Source organism: Mobula hypostoma, chromosome 20 (assembly GCF_963921235.1).
Source record: "Mobula hypostoma chromosome 20, sMobHyp1.1, whole genome shotgun sequence".
In the NCBI taxonomy this organism is placed as follows: Eukaryota; Metazoa; Chordata; class Chondrichthyes; order Myliobatiformes; family Myliobatidae; genus Mobula; species Mobula hypostoma.
The window spans coordinates 14,780,502-14,801,874 of record NC_086116.1 but is presented as its reverse complement, the minus strand read 5'-3'; the positions used below and the strand labels follow the sequence as shown (position 1 = coordinate 14,801,874).

The window sequence follows — 21,373 nt, the reverse complement described above, 5'->3', positions numbered from 1 at the left end:
GTTTTCAAAAAGTTTTAGTTAATCAATTAGATTCATTTTTAAACAGAAACAAAGACACAACTTGCATTTTATAGTACATTTTGTTCAAGTGCATTCCAAAAGAGAGTATCATGCCACATTAGGAAAGGGGCCAGCATTGATAATTTTGTAGATTTTCGGCAGTGTCTTAAACTAGGAAAGAAAGTATACACGATGGAAAAGGCGATTTCCAGAGCTCAGGTCATCGGCAGCTAAGACACATTCATTCATGACGGACGAAGTTAAACTGGGGTGAACCAGAGACTTTACTCTGAGGATCTTGCTACAGGTCATTGACCTAAAATGTTAATTTCTTTCTCTACTTGACCTGTTGAGCACTTCCATCATCTCCTGTCCTTATTCCAAATTTAGTGGAGTCAATTTAGAGAGTATTCATATCTCTCTAGAGCAGAGTCGCTGTTTTTTTTCATTAAGCACTCTCACCCTCTTCTTCAGAGACACAAGATCCAAATTCCTTGATTTGAGAACTCCCTGCAGGCAAGGACTTTTTGCTGACAATAGGCACGGAAAGATCCACATCCCTCGATTTAAGAATGCCCCACACATAGGGACCCCATTTGGGAAAGATGCACAGAAAGATCCCAATTCCCCATTTGAAAATAACCCGTATATAGGTACCCTATACACAGAAAGATCCAGATTACTAATTTGTGAATTGAGCTATTTTACTAACAGGGGGTTGAGCAACATCCGCATTCATCCCCACCCCGACAACCACTTGTCAGAGGTTGGCCTCAGAAATATTGTCGGGAGCTGTCTGGGTCACGTACGAGGTGCTGTCGGAGCGGGCGGAGGTGGGAGGAGCGGCCCGGGGAGGGCGGACCTCCAGTATCCCGGCGAGCTGAGCGGGCGCGGGTTGGATCCAGACTGCCTGTGAAGTTTGGGAGCTGCGGGTAATGTGGCGCAGATTTCCGGGACCAATGCAACCTCTGTATTGCTGATTTTGAAGTTGGATGCAAACTTTTCCATTTGCGTTTACGCTTTTGTTGCCTGAGTGAAGTTTTAAGGCGGGTTTGAAAGAGCCAACTGCCAATTAGTTGTGAATTAACTGTGTGCTTTTCCCATCTAGCATTTGTTGATCTCTGGTTTGGAAATGTCCGAGTTAATTCAAAGCGATGTTTTCCTCGCCTACTCCACGTACGCCTGTATCGTGCTAGTGAAGATGATGCTAATGTCACCCCTGACCGCTTATTTCAGGGTGACTCGTGGGGTAAGGTCAACGACATCAAGAATATTGCATTAACTGATTTAAAAATGAAAACATTTGTTATTTTAGTTCCTCATCGTTGTGCAAGGACGAGTGTTTCGCAAAATCATTGCATTGGCAGATTGAAGTGGTTTTCGGTCTGTTTTGCACTTCCTATAGTTCGGTGCTAAGGATTTTGTGGCTTGTTATTTATATCAACAGGGCATGGTACGAAAGTTTGTGGATGATACCTAAAATAGGTGATGTTATCAACATTGAGAAAGGTTATAAAATAAATTAATGAACTGGGTAAGTGGGCCGAGGAATCGCAAATTATCCTAGTTAGCTGCGCTTCATTTTGAACGCTTTCACCATTGGATAGGTTTCAATGAGGTCACCCCTTATCCTATATATACAGGCCCAGAGACATCAAACGTACTCCATATGACAAGCCATATAATCTTAAAATCATTTTCGTGAACCCCCTTTGAACCCAAATGAGGCCTTACCAGTGTTTTATGTAGTTTCAACGTTACATTCTTGCTTTTATATTCTGGGCCTCTTGAATGCTATCCTGAATTGCTTCTCGGAGTACTCATGGGCAAGAGATTCAGGGGGTTTTTGTATTTTTTCCTTTCAAAAAAAGGGCTATGGATATGTAATCTGCCCATCTGCAGTGTCGTTCCCTAACTGAGCTCAGGATAGTGAGTGTGTCTTGGGAGTGATATGCTGGGCAGGTGAATGATATGTCTGGCCTTCTAGGATCAAATGAGTGTTACTGTGGGGCCTCAGTACTGGGATGTTGACCCAGGAGAGAATGCTGAATCGGTTCCCTTGTCTCTCCAGTAAGTTGAAGGAGTTTGCGGAGATGACAGTGAGCACTTCCCAGTGTTTTGCCATCCCTGTTGTAAGTAGCCCAGGTTTCAGAAGGTTATAGAGGACCGTGGATCACTCTTGTCTGAAAGACCATGAAGTTTTTTTTTACCTCATCATTGATGCTTGCTTTCACTGAAGGGTAGCTCCTGAATTAAGGGAAGTGGTCCATATTTTTCAGGGTACCACTATATAACCTTCATTGTTGGAGGGCGGTGTGGCAGCTTCTCCTGGGTCAGTATCCTCAGTTACTGCAGTCAGATATGTCTCCATTTTGAAGATGTCCATGATTGTGGCACCGCTAAGATGTCTGGTAAATATTTCTTGTCCTGGAAGTTGACGGTGAGATGGCGAATTTGTGACTGGTGGGCTTCACTGTGTTTTAGGACTTGAGCAGGGATATCAGCTGCTTCCAGGCCATTATTTCTGAGGAGGGATCTGGTTCTTTACAGCTTCTGGGTGGTTAGAATTGGAGGCTGGACTGAACATGTCGCTGTGAGATAAAGTGGAAGGGCAGAGCCGTGGTTGTATGAGTCATTGAAATGTTGCTTCCACCATGCAATGACTGTGTCGATCGCTGTTAAGTTTTGCCTCCTTCTTGGCTGTTAGTAGGGTGTTGTAGTCATAAATGGTTTTGACGACATGGTGGTCATAGATTTACTGAGTCTTCTGCACTCTTCCCACCCATCATCTGTTCATCAGGTCGCAGGTTTCTGTGTACTGCTGGCTTCAGGTTAGGGCAACTTCTTCCTTCAGGTATAGGCGGCCTGAACCGGTTTCGCTTCAACTGCTTCTCTGACTTTGCTTTAAAACAAAATTAAACTATCGTATTCCAGCCTTGCCTCTTAAGTAACTGCTGCTTGTTTTTATGTCACAGACTCCCAGTCCTGTTTTGCTTGGTGCTGTTCTCTATAGTTCTACCAGTGGAACCCCAGATTCTGCACTTTCCTGGCTGCTTTGAAATATTTATGGCAGTGCAGCTGCCTGGATCAGCTTTTAACCAATAACTGTTTTTGTTTTGTTGTTGTGCCCTCTGGGTATTCCCTGGTACCTTCATACTGGCTTCCAAAAACTATTCCTTCCCGTTATTGAAAGGGAAATGTAATCTACCTCACCAACAATGAAATATCAATTAATTGCTGCATCAATTTCCTCTTCCCCTCTCAGATCTTTTTTTATCCCCTCCCCGTCTTGTTTCACTGTTGTGTGGGTGTGTAAATGCTGGCCCCTTTTGTTTCCATTCAGCTGTGTCTGAACGATGTGAAATATCTAATGCCAAGCCCCTAGATTGGGCTAGTTCTCATTTAGCTTTGTTAACTCCTCAGTGGATCCTGAAATTAGTTGTCTCTACTCTACCAAAGATGCAGTCGAAAGTTAAGAACTGAGAGATTAGTGCCACATTTTGGAAGTTTAACGATTTTTTTTTTGTTTTGCAGTAATCATTGGTATTACTGCTGTAGGATATTTATATGAATATTTTAAAATGTGAGGAGAATAACTGTAGATTTGAAGGATGTAACGTGTGGAAGATGTAATATTATAAAGTTGATTTTGATTATTGTGTAATTCTGCCAAGTACTGCTTTAAAATACTAAGATAATTACTGTATGCTTTATGGATATGAAAATTCATTTCAGTGAAGAAACTGTCACCTTGAATTTCATTTTGCCTTGTGTGGAAAACACCATGTTCTCTTTCTACTCAATCTTGATGTACAAGGTTCATGGTTGTAAAGTTATTGTGGAAGTTCATGTCATTACTTGGTCAACCATGTGACCTGGCTAAATGCTTCTTAGCGAGAAGAAGGAATTGAATTTGCTTCTAAATAACGTTTTGGCACTTTTCTGTGCTTTTTGGCTATTGAGTTTGCAATCAAATCGTGCCTGTCTTTTATATTAAAAAAAAATCAGTGCTATAAAAATCTGGGATAAAAACAATGTGTTGGAAATACTGAGGACTTGTGGAAAGGGAAATGTTTCAGATCCAGTTGGTTTAAATACTAAGTATTGTGATTGCCACTTGAATTCATGTAGCATTTAAAGTCTCAGCAGTGGATCACTTTGTCTTAGTTTCCACATTTCCTTAACTTTGTATAGGGACTTGTCCTTTTATTGTCTTGTATTCACAATGATTTGAAATGCATGTTCTTTTGTCAAATTTCAGCATAAAATTATTTGTATCACTATTTTTCTTTTTAGAGGGGTGAAGTAAATGCCTTGCTAAAGATGTATTGTTTTTGATGGATTCATTCCTGTCAAAAAAGCTCATCCACACAAGGAATAAACAATTTCATCATCATTATGTGCCGCACCGTATTGATGTGGGTGATCAAGATCAATCATTGTCACGATTGTTCTAGGCAAATTTTTCTGCAGAGCTTGTTTGCCGTTGCCTTCAGGGCAGTGCCTTTACAAGACAGGTGACAGTAGCCATTATCAACACTCTTCAGAGATTGTCTGCCTGGCGCCAGTGGTCACATAACCAGGACTAGTGGTATGCACCAGCTGCTCATGACCATCCACCACCTGCTCCCGTGGCTTCAGGTGACCCTGATCGGGGGTCAAGCAGGTGCTACACCTTGCCCAAGGGTGACCTGCAGGCTAGTGGGAAGAGGTGCCTTACACTTCCTTGGTAGAGACGTATCTCCACCCTGCCATCCAAAACAATAGCATAAATGATCAATTGGAAACATAAAATTTGCTTAAAGTTTGCATTTTGACTGCACCTATGCTTCTATACAGTTTTTCTTCAAGTTTTAAGTAGATATCATAATATCTACCTATGATAGGGGTGTACTGAGGAAAGTTATATTTTTTTGTCAATAATACGGGTCTTTTAAAGTTAATGGCCCGAGACTGCTTTTTGTAATAGGATATACTTTTAGCATCCATTTCTGAAATTTATAATTACTAAAGTATTCTGGAAGACAGCAGAAGTTGAGCATTCCTAGATTTACACATTGTATGACTTGGATGAACAATACTTTTATTCAATTAGCAAATAACCTTTATATTACATGATTTATGAATAGGCCTTTGCCAACCCTGAAGATGCGCGACATCATGGCGGCGATGAAGAAGCCAGGAAAAAGCTGCTGAAGACTGATCCGGATGTGGAGCGTGTGAGAAGGTAAGGCTTGTTTGTGTTTGAAAGAAAACCCAATTCATGTAGGTCCCTGGTGTGATTGCACTGTGGACTCTGAACATCGCCAGTTTCCAAAACACAGGAAAGATATACTTGCAGTAAAGGGAGTGCAGTAAAGGTTCAGCAGATTGATTCCTTGGTTTGAGCGGGAGGAGTGTTGTCACATGATGAAGTGTTAAACATTCTTGAGTTTAGAAGAATGAGGCATGATCTTACTGGTGGCTGGACTATCTAATCTTAATGCTACCTGTGCCATTTTTCTGAGCAAAACACACAAAAGTGCTGGAGGAACTCAGCGAGCCTGGCAGCATCTTGCAGTAGAATAAACAGTCGATGATTCGGGCTGGAAGGGAAGGGGGCAGAAACCAGAATAAAAAGGTGGGAGGAGGGGAAGGAGTTCTGTTGTGTATGTGGCCTGTTTACACAACTATGTTTAATGAAAACGCTGGAGAGGGGAACTAAGTTTCATGGTTCTTTACTGGTAGAGTCCGAACTTGACACACATGTACAGATCAACACGCACCTAATAGCGCATGCAACGACGTGTTACTAAAACATATAGTAGTCCCTTATTAAAATGTAGGCTATACGGTACACTCCTTTTATTTTAATAGTGTATCAACTTTTTTTTTTACTGGGGCACTATGCTAAACAAATATGTTTACCCTTAACATACAAACATACCATTTGTTTACAAATCATAACAAAGTAACTTAATATGAAATTATTACAAGCCTTTTTTTTTTCTTTTTTTACTTTTGGTCTAACACCCATTTAGAACTCAAGTCTCTGGGAGGGTTCTTCTCAGCCTCTCCGGGTAACAGCTATCCTGAAATGTTTGCTTTGGGGAATGAGTCTCCACAGGTACATCAAGTGGGGCATCAGCACTGATGACAGGTCTGTAGATGAAGCTGATGTGGTCACATCAGGGGTGTTTGCTTCTATGTCAGGGGAATCCGGGCAAGGTGTTGTTGTGTTTTTCACCTGAGCATCCAGGATTTGGTCCGCATGACGTCTCCATACATTCTCTCCCACCTGAACTCTATACATCAGTGGCAAGTCTATGGTGGAAAATTGTACTGGGCTGCCACTTTTGTGTCTGGTAATCACGTGCAAGGGCTGAGTGTCCCACACTGAGGCTCCGTGTTGACTTAGCATTCAAGTGTTTGAACTGTCTGTTCTCCACATCACGCCGTACATCTGGTTTGAGAAGATCCATGCGGGACCTCAGGTTCCTGTTCAGAAACATCATCGCTGGAGTCTGATTAGTGGTTGCATGTACTGCATTACAATAGGCAAGGAGGAAGTTGTCTATCTTGTGTTGCAGTGGTGGATTTTTGCTGTCCATTGCCTTGATGGCGTTCTTGAATGTCTGCACAAACCTTTCTGCCAAGCCATTTGTAGATGGATGGTAAAGGGCAGATGTAAAGTGCTTGATTCCATTGTTCTTCACAAAACTTCGGAATTCTTCAGAGACAAATTGCTGTCCATTCTCTGTACAGATTTGTTCTGGTATGCCATTCCAGGTGAACATGGCCCTCAGAACTGTAATGGTCTTTTCTGATGTGGTTGTCTTCATTTTGATGACGTCTGGCCATTTGGAATGTGCATCAATGGCAATTAAAAAGATAGAGTCCATGAATGATCCAGCAAAGTCGATGTGCATTGTTGCCATGGTGATGAGGGCCGCTCCCATGGATGGAGAGAGGCTTGTGGTGGTGCGTTCTGGATCTTTTGACATCCAGAGCAGTTCTTGGTCAAGTCCTCAATTTGTTTATCGATTCCTGGCCACCACACATAGGCACGGGCAAGACCATTCATCTTCACGGTACCCAGGTGCCCCTCGTGCAGTTCCTCCAGCACTCTGCTGCATAGCTTGGGAGGAATCACAACTTGTGAACCACACATCAGTGTTCTCCGACACACTGACAACTGCTCCTTCCTCGCTGAGAAGGCTGGAAACAGTGTGTTACCACGCGCTTGTCATCCCTTTACCATGATGTCATACACTTTTGACAACATAGGGTCATTGTGTGTTTCCCCTTCAGTGAGGCTGTTTGTCACTGGTAATTGTTCAACTATTGTTGTGTGAAAGACCTCTGCTGAATCCATTTGTGTAGTTATCTCTGAAGTCAGCAGTGGTAAATGTGACAAACCATCTGTGTTGCCATGTTGCTTGGTCCCCTTGTGTTCAATGTCATACCTGTGACCTCTTAAGAAAAGAGACCATCGCTGCAGCCTTTGTGCTGTCATTACTGGAACGCCTTTTCTTGGGTTGAAGATTGACACGAGAGGCTGATGGTCAGTCAACAGAGTAAACTTTTTGATCATACAGGTAGTGACTGAATCTCTTGACTCCCCGCACGAGGCTTAGGGCCTCTCTGTCAATCTCTGCTTAGTTACGTTCAGCTGATGTTAGTGTTCTTGAGGCAAAGGCTATTGGTCTTTCTGAGCCATCTGGAAACGTGTGCGATAACACAGCTCCTATCCCATGGGGCGAGGCATCATAAGCCAGTCGGATTGGTAAGGAGGGGTCAAAGCGCGCGAGCACCCCTTCCAAAGTTATGAGCCTTTTAGTTTCTTAGAAACGCTTTCTCACAGCTCTCAGTCCACTTCCATTGTGTCCCTGTCTGTAATACTGCATTTAGTGGGTGTAGGACTGTGGATAGGTTAGGCAAGAGCTTGTGATAATAGTTAACTAGTCCAAAATATGCTCTCAGCTGAGACACATTTTCAGGTGGTGGTGCCTTAAGCACCGCTTCTATCTTGTCTTGAGACGTGTGTAAGCCATCCTTGTTGATCACATGCCCACAGTGTGAAATTTCCTTTTTGAAAAACTCACATTTCTGTCGATTAGCTCTGAGCCTATATTCTCATAACATGGTGACCACTTGTTCGAGATTAGAAAGATGTTCGTCATCATCTTTGCCGATGAGAATGATGTCATCCAGGTAACTGGAATCTCCTGCAGAACCTGGTCCATTGCCCTTTGCCAGATTGTAGGAGCTGATGCTATCCCAAACACGAACCTGTTTTACTGGTAAAGTGCTTTGTGTGTATTTATTGTCAGGTATTTCTTGGATGCTTCATCGATTTCCATTTGGAGATGAGCCTGGGCCAAATCGATTTTTTTGTGAAATGTTCCCCTCCTGACAGGGAAGCAAAGATGTCCTCAATACGAGGTAGAGGATACTGTACGGTGCGGAGAACTGGGTTAACAGTCACTTTAAAGTCTCCACATATGTGCACCTTGCTTGGTTTTCCTGGTTTTGTGCTGGATGTTTTTTTTCATCACTGGAACAATAGGCGTGGCCCATTCACTCCAATCCACCTTTGACATGACCCTAGTCTGATCCAGATTTTTCAGCTCTGCCTCTACTGTAGGATGGATTGCATGTTGTGCTGGCCTGCCTTTGTGAAACTTTGGACATGCATTTCCCTCAATCTCAATCTTCTTTTAAAAAAAATTTTTAAATTAATTTTTTATGCATTTCTACAGTGAAACTACAGAGGAAAAACCCAACAACAAAATGGAGATTTATACAGTGCGAATCAAACAAATCCAATATGTCCAATCATTTCTGCATACAAAAGAGAAAAAAAATTAATCAGAGCATTCAACCCCAGAGAACTAAATATATATAGGAAAAAAGAATAATGCCGACTACCAAAAGTATAATGTAATTCACAACAAAGAACCATATAACTTACAAAGTAAAAGCTGAAAGTAAGGGATCGTAGCATACAAAAAAGGATAAAGAAGAGTTATGAAAATATTCAAGAAAAGGTCCCCACACCTTATGAAACTTTATGTCCGAATTAAGAAGTGAATAATTACTCTTTTCGAGGACTAAACAGGCCATAATATCACTAAGCCATTGAGCGTGAGTGGGTGGGGCAGCATCTTTCCACCTAAGAAGAACCAACTGTCTAGCCAAGAGAGAGGCAAAAGATAATGTTCGACATTTAGTCGACTCAAGTGCATATTTACTTCACCCAAAGTGCCAAAAAGAGCAACCAGAGGGTTAGATTCTAAATGACAATTAAGAATATGAGATAGGGTTGAAAAAACTTCTCTCCAGAATTTCTCTAGACTAGGACAGGTCCAGTGCATATGAATAAGGGAAGCCTCAGCCCCTTTACGCTTATCACAAACAGGACTAATGTCAGGATAAAACAGTGATAATTTAGTTTTAGACATGTGAGCCCTTTGTACAGCCTTAAACTGCTAAAGGCAGTGGCGAGCACATAGCGAGGTTGAGTTGATTGACTTTAAGAATTGAATCCCAAACCGCGTCAGATAAGGAGATATTTAGATCTTGTTCAATCTCAATCTTTGCCTTCATGCCCTGAAGTGTTCCTATTCCTTTCATGAACACTTCCTCAGAGTCAGCAAGTATTTGTGACAGTCTCTCAGATGTAGCCTTGCTGCTCTCCTTTGCTGACACAAGTGGTGCCTTGATGATGTGCCAATCCAACTGGATTTTCCTGAGCCATTCATGTCCCCGCAATGGTGGCCCTCCATTTTTCAGTACATAGAGGTTCAGCTGCTGTGTTTTGTCTCTGTAGGTTACTGTCACTTTAATTTTACCTTTGGGACTCTCTCTCTCTCTCTCTCTCTCTCTCTCTCTCTCTCTCTCTCTCCTGTGCAAGTCTTTAGCAGTAGTTTAGTTCGTTTCAGAGGTATGTGAGAAAGCAGTCATTTGTAGTCGTGTACAGAGATCACTGTTAAAACTGAGCCTGTGTCCAATTCCATTTTCAGTCTCACGCCTGCCACTTGTGGAGTGATCCATATTACTCTTCGATCATCTATCTCTTTCACGCTGTCAAGTTGCAGACAAGACAATTTACTTTTGTCTGAGTCGTTTTCATCAGAACTGCTTTCTTTCATTTTGTGTACGTTGTGTTTTCCTTTTTGGGGTTTCTTGTTTCTCTGTATTTTGTCCTTTTTCTGCAGTTTACTAGCTTTGCATACTCTGCCAGTGTGGCCCTGTTTGCAACAGTTTCTGCATTCTTTGTCTTTAAACCAACAGTCAGCAGGGTCATGTGACCTGTTCTCACAGTGGTAACATTTCTTTCCTTCATTTCTGTTCAGTGACATTTTATTTGTAGCATATTCCAGAGATTTTTGTTGCATCTCTGAAGCACCCCGTGCCTCTGTTTCCAATGATGTTGCAATGTTCAGTGCCTTCTCTAATGTAAGATGTTTTTCACCCAGGAGATTCTTCTGTGTGGTTTCACAGTACATGCCACACACTAACCTGTCCCTCAATGTGTCCGATAGACCAGCTCCAAATTGACAATGATCTGATAATTTGCACAATTCAGCACAATATTCAGAAATGCTTTCATTTTTTCTCTGATTCCATTTGTGAAATTTAAATCTTTCAGCAATGACCAGTGGTTTGGGGTTTAAATGCTGTTGGAGAATGTCTACTATTTGCTTGAACGTTTTGTCAGCTGGTTTTTCAGGGGTTAACAAGCTCCGTAGCAGCCCGTATAACACTGAGTAAAACGCTGGCTTTTTTTCATCCTTAACACCGTTAGCATCACAATATAACTCCACTCTTTCAATGTAAATTACCCAGTTTTCAATGCCACTATCAACTGCTGTAATGGTTCCAATCATCGCCATCTTTGTTATGTTATAGTCCGGTTTTTCCTTGTTTTCTTTTTAGCTAGCTCCTTGCAGTCACTGCACGTTCCACTTGACTCACGTGTCCTTTTTGCTAGCGCAACGAGTGCACTCCGTCTAGATGCGTGTGTCGCTCCTTTTCATCTCCCTTCTCTCTCTTTGAGTGTTGTTATCAACTAAAACACGACGTTCCGATAGGATGTAGGTTCATAATTCTCGTCGCCAATTTGTTGTGTATGTGGCCTGTTTACACAACTATGTTATTAATGAAAACACTGGGAGACGGGAACGTAAGTTTCATGGTTCTTTACTGGTAGAGTCCGAACTTGACACACACATACAGGTCAATACGTGCCTAATAGTGCATGCAACGACGTGTTACTAAAACATAAAGTTGTCCCTTACTATAATGTAGGCTCTACAGTACAAGTTCAAACTGGCATGTGATAGGTGAGACCAGGTGAGGAGGAAGTGGGTGTGTGGAAGAAGTAAGAAGCTGGGAGGGGATAGGTGGTGGAAGTAAAGGGCTGAAGAAGAAGGATTCTGATAGGAGAAGGGAGTGGACCATGAAAGAAAGGAAAGGAGGAGGGGAACCATGGAGAGGAATGGACAGGTGAGGAGAAGAGAAGGGAATTGAAAAAGCAAAGGCGGGGAGGGGAAATTACCAGAAGTTGGAGAAAACAATGTCCATGCCATCAAGTTGGAGGCTACCCAAATGGAATATGAGGTATTGCTCCCTCCAACCTGAGTTTGGGCTCCTTGTGGCACTAGAGGAGGTCATGGTCAGACATGTCAGACTGAGGATGGGAAGTCGATTGGCTATCAGAAGATCCTGCCTTTTGAGGTAGAGTGAAGGTGCTTGTCAAAGTGGTCCTCCAATCTGCACTGAGTGCTCCCCTCCTTAGATGCTGCCTGACCTGCTGAGTTAATCCAGTGTTTTGTGTGTTGCTCAAGATTGCCAGCGTATCCAGAATCTGGTGTTAATGATTAGCTATATTTTTAGTTTCTCTCAACTTGCACTAATATCATGTGTATTTTGTGATGCAAGTTATATATTTTATGCTCACACAAGCTTGTTACCTTGTGTTTATCATGTTTGTGCAGTGACGCTGCTACAAAAGGCTAGCTTTCATGGTAGGTTTGCCTGTGGCAACAAGCATAAACTGGAACAAAGGTCAGTCTCAAAATAAGGGGTCAGCTCTTCAGGAGAAACTATTTTGTCCCAGAGCGTACTGAACCTTTGGAATTCCCTATACAAGAAAGCTGGGAAAGCTGAGCCACTGAGTACATTCCAGAGATAGTGGCTTATTTTCGGACACCAAGGATGTAAGATTAAAGCAGGAAGTGCAAAATGGCTGCTTCCTACTTCAGTTTTTAATGCTCTAGCCTTCCATTCACATTTCATCAATTTGAAAGTATTAACTTTTGTGTGTTTAAACTAAACCTGAGTGCTTGTTTCTTTTGTTCCTTACAGATGTCACCGGAATGACCTGGAGAATATTGTTCCATTTATTGGCATCGGACTCCTGTACACGCTGACAGAGCCAGACCTGACCACTGCTCTACTGCACTTCAGAATCTTTGTTGGTTCCAGGATCTTCCACAGTATTGCTTACGTGCTTCCTCTCCCCCAGCCCTCACGAGGTTTGAGCTGGATGCTGGGTTTCGGAGTTACCTTTTCAATGGCTTACAGAGTGCTGAAGGCAGGGTTGTACCTTTGAATGAAAACAACAATTGTTCACAAGGCATTCTTTAGCTTTACTTTATTTCCCACATTCCATTCTTCAGTTCTTATCCTCAGTAATAGTGCTTAATAACCGCAGCGCAAGTACAAAACCCGGGTTTGATTTGTTCGGAGGTTGTAAGGAAGACAAAACAAGTTGCAGGATAGCTTCGCTTTTGTGGGTGTGAGCTGAGCAAATGGCTGTTCCCTCGCCAACTGGAAAAACCTGTTTGGGAAGCTGTTTTTACACATAATTATTCAGCAGTGTGTATTGGCCAGCATTCACAGTTGATGTTATATCTGTTCTTCCACAACCTATCACAGATTAATAAATGCATTTGGAAATTGGACAGTTTCTTGTAATGAACTGACCCATAGATAATAAGCTGGCAAAACCCAAGTTAAATATAAAAGTGCAGCTGAACCAGCAGCATTTAATCATGGTTCTAATTGAACACACAAGGGATTTATTCACATGTGTTAGGGTTGAGATATGTTCATTTTAGGCTGGTGACGTGCTTGTTTGAAACTTTTTTGTTCCTTTTGCAATCTGAGTACTTTGAAAGGTTTATCAGCTTTTCAAACTATTGCTCAATATTTTAGTTGGGTCAGGCACTGCTCAAAACCATGGGTATGTTGCTAGCACTGAGAGAGACCTTCAGGAAATTAGGCTGGTCATAAACCAGGTAAAGACCCAACGAATGGAGAATGGGAATGGCACATACAAGGATGGGTGAAATGCAGCTTGATCTGAAACAAGATTGGCATTGCTTCAATTTTGTTTTATAGATTTGATGTGTTAGCTTTTTATCTCAGCAAGCTGCGACTATATTATTTCTTGGGATTGTGTAAGTGTGAACATTCTGGTTTAGTGAGTCCAAAATGCACATATAATGCCTAAAAATGTATGGATTTCAGATTCAATTGGGTTAAACCTGCAGAGCAATAAAATTGGAGTTAGATGGACCATTATGATGCAAGTCTTCAGCTACTGTAGCAAGCTTTTTAAATCACAGTTGCCGTGTTCTTAAGATACAGACCTTATTTCTGTTTTTGGACTGAATCTTGGTGCATCTCTATAACTTAAACATTTGCTCAGAAACTCTGTACTTGCAGCACCACAGCTAAGTGATGGAAAAAGTGTTCAGACCAGAGCAGTAAGAATGATCATTGCCGTAGTTGTCCTCAGATATATTTTTTAAAATCATTCCAAACCTGCTGGAAGTACTAACATTACATTGTTTGACAGAGAGATCTGGTAAAGTTGAAGTATTCTGTAGATAGCACAAGATCACCATCACAGCTTCTTGTGATGATGGGGTTTAGCCCAAAGTTGACACAGGCTCTTCATACGCCTAATCTCTGTTGTTCCATTGTAGGTAAGTAAAAACTGTCTACGATCCAGGTGCAAATGTATTGTCTTAAAGGTTCCTAAAGTTTGCGTTATTACGTACCATTTCCTAAATTTACCAGCTACTGTCTATCTCTAGCAACTTATTTTTTTTTTAACACAGTTATCGTTAATGAATTGTCGTCGCTTGGTGCTTCCTCTGACATAATCACCGCCCCATGCTGAGTACGCATATTAACACATCTAGTATTTTGCTATGTGTCATTTATGCTGATATAGTTAAAGAATCTTGCTAAAAATGCTTATTTTTGTTAAAAAGAAGGAAAATTGTTGTAATTCTTTCCAGTCACCTTTTCATTGTATTTTCTGTCAATAAATACCTGAAGTAAACGTGTTGTGGTGCTTAACTAAGCTACTTTTTATAAACTCGAGTTTCTGCAAATGCTGGAAATCCAAAGCAACACACAAAATGTAGAGGAACTGCACATGTCAGGCAGCATCTATGGAGGAGAGTAAACTGTTGGCGTTTCAGGCTGAAACCTTTCATCAGGACTGGAAAGGAAGGGTGAAGGTGGAATGGAGGGGAAGGAATCCAACCTGGTAGATGATAAGTGGAGCCAAGTGATGGGGGGGGGGGGATGGAGTGAGAAACTGGGAGGAGATATGGGTGAGAACAGCATTGATGGTAGAGGAAGGGAAACCCTGCCTATGAATAACACGTACATCTCAGATGTTCTGGAATGGAAAATTTTAACCTGAGAATAGATGTGGTGGAGATGGAGGAACTGAGAAAGAGGAACAATTCTTACAAGTGATAGGGTGGGAAGTCAAGATATGTAGCTGTGAGTTGGTAGGTTTATAAAAGATAACAAGACAGTCTGTCTTCAATGGAGACAGAAAGATTGAGAAATAGGAGGGGTGTCAGATTGTCCAAGTAAATTTGAGGAAAATGTGTAAACTGGTGGCCAACTGGATAAAATCGGTAAGTTCAGCATGGGTGCAGGAAGAGTTGGGGAGCGTGACTAGTGTAGGCTTGGAACATGGAAAAGGCAGGCGTAGCTGGAGCTCGTGGATGCCCCTTGGGTTTGGAGAAAGTTTGGGGAGTCGAAAGAGAAATTGTTCAGTGTGAATTCCAGTTCCACCATGTGGAGCAGGGGAACTCGTTTGGTCTGTTGTCTAGAAATAAGTGGAGAGCCTTAAGAGCTTCCAGAAGGGAGAAGAGATAATTAGTTATAATAATGATAGAAATGGCTTGAATTTAGAACTTGAACTCTTACTTGAGTGTGTCATCCCTATCAGGGCATTGAACACTAACTGTGGCTCACCAGAGTCCTCTGTTCTGGGACATTCTTTCAAGTTGTCCCCTAGATGTAACCGATTTAGACAAAGATCCTTCCTCTCCCAGGAATGAGATCATTGGAGCTTCGGTTGCTGTTTCTGTAGCTCTGGGTTTTTATGGCATAGCTAGCCCCATGCCAAATCCCTCTCTTTTTGCAGCCAGGCTTGAGTTAGTGGAGTTCTAGGAACTTCCAATAATGTTCAAAGGACCAATGGTGAAATCCATTGAGGACTGTTGCTGAGGTTTAGAAAAGCATTTTGGCATGAGTCATAATGAAGTTTTCAGAAATTGCTGAAAAAGGCAAAAATGTCAGGATTTCCATGTTCAGTCATGTATATTGAACTTCTGAAGTTGCTGTCTGTGATTCAGCACTGTTTGCAACCTGCAACTAAATCAAGAGAATCTTTGAACTGTCATAAATTTTAAGACAGTTGCAAACTGAAGTATAAACAAAAAATGCTGGAAGCACTCAGCAAGTCAGGCTGCATCTACGGAAAGAGAAATACTTAATGCTTCAGATCTAAGACCTCTTGTCAGAGTTGGGAAGAGAGAAAACAGGCTGGTTTTCAGGGAAGTTGGAACGTGGGTGCCAGCTGGAAGCTCAGGGCTATTTCTGTGGACTGAAAATAGAACTAAAACCCTTGGTGTTTGGTCTATTTAAATTTTCGGATTGCTTATATAACTAATTACTACCCCAGAAGCTGTTTCACATGTTTATAAAGTTCTTCGGCTAGATCAAGCAAACATTAAAACTAATTCTTCAAAAAGACTTGATTTTTCATTTTCCACCAAGTTTTTATAACATTTTTAAAAAAGCAAACTCCATTTCTACCATAAAATCTGGGCCCTTGAGCTGCTCTTATCACAGATAAAGCAGAGAAAAAGGCCTTCTGAGCACATTTTTACACTAACCTTTAACCTGTTTTATTCTCTACATTCTCATTAGCAACACCCCCAGCCAAATTCAACCACTCGCCTATGTACCGGGGCAGTTTAATCTTCCAATGTGTATGTTTCTGAGATGTGGGAGGGAAGTAGAGCATCTGGGGGAAGGCCAAATGGAAGAATGGGAATTTCACACTGCCACTGGTCAAGATGGAGCCTGGATCATTGCATTTGTGAAGCTGCAGCTTTAACAGCTGCACCACTGTGTTGACCAGTGCAGGAAAGATTGCGATTATGTGCATTGACATAAGGGTCGAGAATGTAGAATTGAAAAGAAATATGAGGATACTCCTTATGTGTTACTTGTTTAGTTGCGACATTCAGTATGTTGAACTTGAGATGCATAAAAGCGTTGGGCACCATGGTAACGTAGCAATTGCCACGACGTTATTACAGCTTGGGGCTTCAGAGTTCAATTCCGACATCATCCGTGAGGAGTCTGTATGTCTTCCCTGTGGAATGCGTGGGTTTCTTCCCACAGTCCAAAGATGTACTAGTTAGTAGATCATTGTCAATTGTCCGGTGATTGAGCTAGAGTTAATTCAGGAGTTGCTAGGTGACGTGGCTCGAAGGACCAGATAGGCCTATTCCATGCTATATCTCCATAAATACATACAAAACTTGGGAGTAATATATTACTTGAGAAGCTACTGCAAAGTTGGTCTGTGGAAGTGGTTAACCTATGAGGAGAGATTGAGTCGGCTGGGACTGTACTCTCTGGTATTTAGAAGAATGAGAGGGGATCTTATAGAAGCATACAAAATTTTGAAAGGGATAGGTGAGATAGAAGTAGGAAAGTTGTTTCCATTGGTAGGTGAGACTAGAACTAGGGGACACTGTCTCAAGATACAGGGGAGAAGATGTAGGACGGAGATGGGGAGAAACTGTTTTCCCCAGAGAGTGGTGAATCTGGAATTCTCTGCCCAGGGAAGCAGTTGAGGCTTCTTCACTAAATATATCTAAGATACAGTTAAATAGGTTTTTACATAGGGGAATTAAGGGTTATGGGGAAAAGGCAGGCAGATGGAGCTGAGTTTACGGACAGATCAGCCATGATCTTATTGAATGGCGAGGCAGGCTCGATGGGCCAGATGGCCGACTCCTGCTCCTATTTCTTATGTTCTTGTGAAGTTCTCCAGTCACCATGAAGGACAGAGTGAGTGAGACCAGCACCTGTAGGAGGAAAAGAGCTACAAATGTATAGAATTAGCTGAGAAAATCTTGAACTGGAGGGGAAAGCAAGCAATGTTGCTATGAATTGAAATGAGTGTGGTGAGATGGCACTGTAGGAACTGACTACCATGAGAAAGCCCAAGATATCTGCAAGAATTGGGACAAAATTAGACTGGACAACAGGGTTGAAATGCAAAGCGAGATGGATTATTGGAGCTGCTGGTTGAAATAGTTACATGTCCAACCTGTACATTTTAAGAAATTACGGTAGTTAAATCTAGTTGAGAAGGTAACAAGGTGGAGAGAGTTTCCTGAGAATCTATTCCTGACAGTATAGGTCAGAGAGCTAAGGTACCAGGGCCTTGCAGAGTCAGAATCTGAAATCGAGTTTATTGTGCAGAGAAAACCTGTTAGTATGCAAGGAGTAAACAGCCGTGCTCATGATTGCATTCCAAAATAGAGGAACCATAATGGGCATCCAAGATTACAAGCCCTGTTTAATCCTAATTGAAGCTGTGATTTACAAAGGGTAATGGACCTTGACAGAACTCTACATATCGGTAATCTGATTGTTCACTTTTCTATCACTAACCAGTTGTGCTTGGTAATCACTCCATTTTATCATATGTAAATATCAAGGCATAATTCAGAAAGTGTAGCTGACTTAAAAGCTGGATTGTATATGGACAATAATTAGAAAGAGAAAATGACTCTGTGTGGATAATTCCAGATGTAAAGCTCTCTTTGCAAGGATACAAAGCCCATAATCCCAAATTCATTAAAATTGATGTGTGAAAATTACACAGCCGTGATATTTCAGAGTACATTCCTCAATGTCACTAATCACTTTGCTGGAATTTCTCATCAGCACTGTGGGACTGCCTTCTTCAGTGGGACTGCAGCAGTTCAAGAAGGCAATTCAGTGGCACCTTAAGGTCATTCAGGAATGGACAATAAATTCTGTCATTCCCCAGCCCAGGTCCTGACAAATGAATAAACTAACAGTAATTGTGTTTTGCCTCAATCTGAATTGAATCCATGTCATAAACAAGGGGTTTGCATTTACTGTTTATAGCAGCCAGTTAATGTCACTGCTCCAAAAAAAATTACTGTTAGCATTTTGCAATTTGTTGTTGTAATCAACATTTTAATCATGATTGAATGATTGATTTATTGGTTCGTTGTCTGTCATATCCAAAGATTACAGTTTTAAACCTGTGCCAGAGAATTTTGAAAGTGAGAAAGCCATTGCACTGGGGTAGATCCACTGCCTCTACCATGGAGGCCCTGGTCCCACAAGTAGTTGTCACCACTGGGGTCTTCTTTTGTTGCAAAGCGTTCCAGAACTCCCTCCCTGCCTGTTAGATCTCACTGTTGATCTCATCCGTCCAGTCCGCCGGAGCTAACTTTGCATGTATGGACGGGCATGTCTCTATTTCACCGGGGTACAAGGGCCGCTTGCTGTCCTCACCTGGTTTAGTCTACCTATTGAAGCATATAGTGGGATGTGGCAGGTGTCTCATGCAAACGGCTACTTGGAGGCACAGGTAAGAGTGAGTGAGCTGCTCCAGAATGGACACAACAAGCCCCCTCACCAGAGGTGCTACCCCTCCCTGGATACTCATATACCCCGATGACTGAATAACATTTTCCTTACTTTGAATTCACAATATTTCATTATGTATCCTCCATCGTAATGATCCTCTGTATTTAAAAGCCAGTTTACTCTCTATATACAAACCTATATTGTAACTAATACAGTCACTTTTTTACATTATTATTGTGTTCAGTTCAGTTTGCAGCTCTTCTGTAACTGAACCAGTCCATGGCTGTATGCAGCAAGGCCTAGATAACAATCAGGCATGGGCTGATAAATGGCAAGTAACATTACCAGGAACCAATGACCATCTCTAATGAGAGAGTGTTGAATCATTTATCCTTCATATTCAATGTCATGACCATGGTTGAGTACTCAACTATCAACATCAAGAGGAATTATCGACCAGAATCTGGAATGAACCGACCATGTGAATACTGTGTCTCCCAACAGTAGATCAGAGAGTCCGTGTCTTGTAGCCAGGAATTACCTCCTGGAGGTACCCAGTGGGTCAAGGAGGATCTGTGGATGAAAGGAATCGTTGGTATTTTGGAGCAATAGCCTGATTTGGGTCTGGGAGGGAGGATACCCAGTATAAAGAGTTGGGGTTGTAAGACAGGAGTCTGAGATGACTAGTAGATTCAGGAGGGGTGGAAGATGATGGGCAGGTGAGCTAGGTAGGGGAAGGGGTTGGGGTTAGAAATGGGAGACAGAGGTAAGTGGATGATAGATGGAAGCCAAGGAAAAAAAAACAGGTGAAAGTGGAGACAGCTGCAGGACAATTCCTTCCCCTCAATGATGCTTGTAGAGTTCCTCCAGTAGGTTGTGTCTCCAGATTCTACCATCTGCATCAATGTCCAGTGATGATAAATTGCCTGCTGCTATCCTGAGGCCTTTCCACCATCTATAAGGCTAGTGTGTGATGAAACACTCTCCCATCTGCTGGGATGAATGCAGAACCGCAACCTCTGCCACCAAGAGAGATGTGGGCTTTTAGCACGTGGGAACACTTGCACCAGGCTGTTCTCAAAGTGCATCGCATCCTGACTGAGAACTATATTGGCCGCCTTCCTCTTCTTCTGTCTTTTAATGGCGGTTGGCAATCCAACTTAAAGGTGCATTACTGCCACCAACCAGACTGTGCTCTCCTAGTATCATCTTCCAAACATAAAACTGAATCCAGTGATGTTAAATGTTCCAAGAACTTATCGCACTTTAAAGTAGTGTTGAACCAAGCGGATGTCCTGTAATTCCTTGCCAGCTGGAGAACATCAGTAATGACTGGAATTTTCTCTTCTCTCCAGCCTATAGAACTCCTGGACCACGTTCCAATGCACAGCCTGCAATTACTTCTGGGATCACAGTGTACACCTGAGTGTAGCTCTCTAAAGTTATATTGACATTCCTTCATTACTGAATCTAAAATCCTGGAGCGTTAAACCCCCTCCCCCACCTCCATGGCACTATAGGAATAACTTCACCAAGAAAGCTAAAGTGGCTCACAGCCACCTCAAGGACATACGAGGATGCTGCTCTTGCCAGTGATGCATAGAACATGAAAAAAATTATAAGAAATGCCCTTATTTATAAAGGAATGAGTGTTAATGTCACTCCAGAATTGCACAATCTAGCAACACACACAAAAAATGCTGGTGAACGCAGCAGGCCAGGCAGCATCTATAGGAAGAGGTACAGTCGACGTTTCGGGCTGAGACCCTTCGTCAGGACTAATTGAAAGAAGAGATAGTAAGAGATTTGAAAGCGGGAGGGGGAGGGAGAGATCCGAAAAGATAGGAGAAGACAGGAGGAGGAGGGATGGAGCTAAGAGCTGGAAAGCTGATTGGCAAAAGGGATATGAGGCTGGAGAAGGGAGAGGATCATGGGATGGGAGGCCTAGGGAGAAAGAAAGGGGGAGGGAAGCCCAGAGGATGGGCAAGGAGTTATAGTGAGAGGGACAGAGAGAGAGAAGAGAGAGAGAGAGACAGAGAGAGAAAGAGAAAGAGAGAGAGATATATAGATAAATAATGGATGGGGTAAGAAGGGGAAGTGGGGCATTAATAGAAGTTAGAGAAGTCAATGTTCATGCCATCAGGTTGGAGGCTACCCAGATGGAATATAAGGTGTTGTTCCTCCAACCTGATTGTGGCTTCATCTTTACAGTAGAGGAGGCCGTGGATAGACATGTCAGAATGGGAATGGGACGTGGAATTAAAATGTGTGGCCACTGGGAGATCCTGCTTTCTCTGGCGGACAGAGCGTAGGTGTTCAGCAAAACGATCTCCCAGTCTGTATCGGGTCTCGCCAATATATAGAAGGCCACATTGGGAGCACCGGACGCAGTATATCACCCCAGCTGACTCACAGGTGA

At 42.3% G+C, this 21,373-nt stretch overlaps 1 protein-coding gene across 1 annotated transcript; it reads left to right on the top strand.

The window, feature by feature from the left end:
* Positions 1 to 797: 797 nt before the first annotated feature.
* On the top strand, positions 798 to 14,341 carry LOC134359338 (microsomal glutathione S-transferase 1-like). Its single transcript, XM_063072446.1, has 4 exons — positions 798 to 932; positions 1,109 to 1,249; positions 5,130 to 5,227; positions 12,352 to 14,341. Exons 2-4 carry the CDS (start codon positions 1,133 to 1,135, stop codon positions 12,596 to 12,598), a joined length of 462 nt encoding a protein of 153 aa, XP_062928516.1. The 5' UTR covers positions 798 to 932; positions 1,109 to 1,132; the 3' UTR covers positions 12,599 to 14,341.
* The last annotated feature ends 7,032 nt before the right edge of the window (positions 14,342 to 21,373 follow it).

Bases quoted from the DNA above. Each gene is read 5' to 3' on its own strand.
- LOC134359338 (XM_063072446.1), top strand. From the start codon at position 1,133: ATGTCCGAGTTAATTCAAAGCGATGTTTTCCTCGCCTACTCCACGTAC. The intron at 1,250-5,129 runs GTAAGGTCAACG...ATTTATGAATAG, and splicing joins ATTTCAGGGTGACTCGTGGG to GCCTTTGCCAACCCTGAAGA. The intron at 5,228-12,351 runs GTAAGGCTTGTT...TGTTCCTTACAG, and splicing joins GATGTGGAGCGTGTGAGAAG to ATGTCACCGGAATGACCTGG.